The sequence below is a fragment of the Protopterus annectens genome, chromosome 9.part0 (assembly GCF_019279795.1).
Source record: "Protopterus annectens isolate FY-2018-M chromosome 9.part0, PAN1.0, whole genome shotgun sequence".
NCBI classification, from domain to species: domain Eukaryota; kingdom Metazoa; phylum Chordata; order Ceratodontiformes; family Protopteridae; genus Protopterus; species Protopterus annectens.
Genome location: NC_056743.1, coordinates 655,954,114 through 655,955,861, shown reverse-complemented (window position 1 = coordinate 655,955,861; position 1,748 = coordinate 655,954,114). Strand labels below are relative to the sequence as shown.

The 1,748-nt window shown below is 35.6% G+C and overlaps 1 protein-coding gene across 2 annotated transcripts in view; it reads left to right on the top strand.

Annotated features, from left to right (window-relative positions):
- Positions 1-1,227, top strand: part of CSNK2B (casein kinase 2 beta) — a 631,588-nt gene extending 630,361 nt beyond the window's left edge. For both annotated transcript variants that reach the window (XM_044083243.1, XM_044083244.1), the window contains exon 7: positions 450-1,227. In XM_044083243.1, coding sequence (XP_043939178.1) covers positions 450-540 — 91 coding nt within the window. In that variant the 3' untranslated portion in view covers positions 541-1,227. The remainder of the gene's footprint in view (positions 1-449) is intronic.
- Positions 1,228-1,748: the final 521 nt, after the last annotated feature.

Here is a 1,748-nt window from a genome sequence, read left to right as displayed (position 1 = left end):
AAGGTCTTGCTTATTTCAAGCATTTGGGGGGGGGGGTTCAGTCTGCTTCAATATATTTTCCTTTAAGTAGTCTTCTGTGGCTTGAAGAACTGAAGAAATCTCTGTAATATTGAATTTTGAGCCATGTCGCATACTTCTGTAGATAATTTGAAGGTAGGTATGAGACCATCATTCATCTTCAAAAGAAGGATTGAACAGCTGATAGAACATATGGCAGGAAGAAGGGAACAGAAGGTGAGTAAACCTATGTTAATTGCTACATTGACTTCTCAAAGATATACTGTTAGCATAAGCATGTCACACAACTGTACTTTCCATAACTAATACAGTTCTGCTTTGATTGCATTCCATGAAACCATAATTAAGCATAGAATTATATTAGGGTTAATAATTTCTATAGTACCATTTGAATTGCTATTTGTTTTTTTTTTGTTTTTTTTCTTTTCTAGGCTATATGGATTCAAAATTCACCCTATGGCATACCAACTGCAGCTTCAAGCAGCAAGCAATTTCAAGAGTCCAGTCAAAAACATCCGCTGATAGACTACTGATTGGCCATTCATTATGTACTGTACTATCTTTTAAGACCAGTGGGAAGAAATTAGGAAGACATATATGGCCTTTTTTTTGTGAATTTGGAAAAGATGCCTTGGAACTCTCTCTTCCCGGTGTCAGATGTTGAAATTCTTTTCAATGTAATTTAAGTAATATTTCAGTTTATGTAATTTTTCCTCTGAAAATTGTATTCTAAGAACAGTCAGCGATGAAAAAAGCAAACAGCATGTGATACAATTGTCAGAATTTAAAGCTAAGAAACCTGAGATGTTAAGGAGTTGTCAATTTATATTTTTAATGGCATTCACATGAGGATAGTATTGAACCAGTTACCATTGTCCAAATTGGTTATTAAAATTCCTGGTTAAGACGACTGAGCCACTAGTTTAAAGTAATTTTCTTCCTTTTTTAAGGGAAGAATGAGTGATTACACTTAAGTCCTGTAGACTTACTTTCAAAATGTATTTTTAAAATTTGTCTCTAGTTAAAGTGGCAGTGCCCCACTTTTACTTTAGGTGTCATCTTCCTGTGTGGTTAGCAGAGGTTTTAACTGCTCTGAACACAGTACATGGTACAGATTCCTTTGGAAAGATGTATAAAATAAAATGCTTAGAAATTACTGTACAGATTAGAATTTGTCTCCAATTAAAGCTACTACTGTTTTTGGAAGTATTTATCTGCAGTAGACTAACATGTTTTTGTAGATTCATACATATAGTCCTTCGGCACAATACAGTATTCTATTTGTTATACCAGTTGATAGTGGTACCGTGCTACAAGTTGCAATTCCAAAGTTTTGATCCATGAAGAAAATGCAGTTGCTTTGTTTGGGTATCAACGTAAGCATTGGAGACCTCTCAGCAGCGTTGGCTGGAGGGATGGATTCCATTTAACAAACTTCGCTTGTGCCACTGCATACTAGGTACTAAATATGTTGGACATCAAGGATAGGAGGTGATGAGCAGAACTGTCACTGTTCAGATCTTACTGAAGCATGTTCATTATGTGTATGCCTAACAGGCTATGATCCACACTGGTTATGAGAAGAGTATAATTTAAAATATCACCATTAAGGGCCAGTGATCCCACTTAACCACCATCAGAATTTATTATAAGAAAAAGTGCTGGCCTTTCTTTCCTTCTAGGATGGCAGAGGTTTAACATTACTTACATGTACATCAAATGGTGGGCAG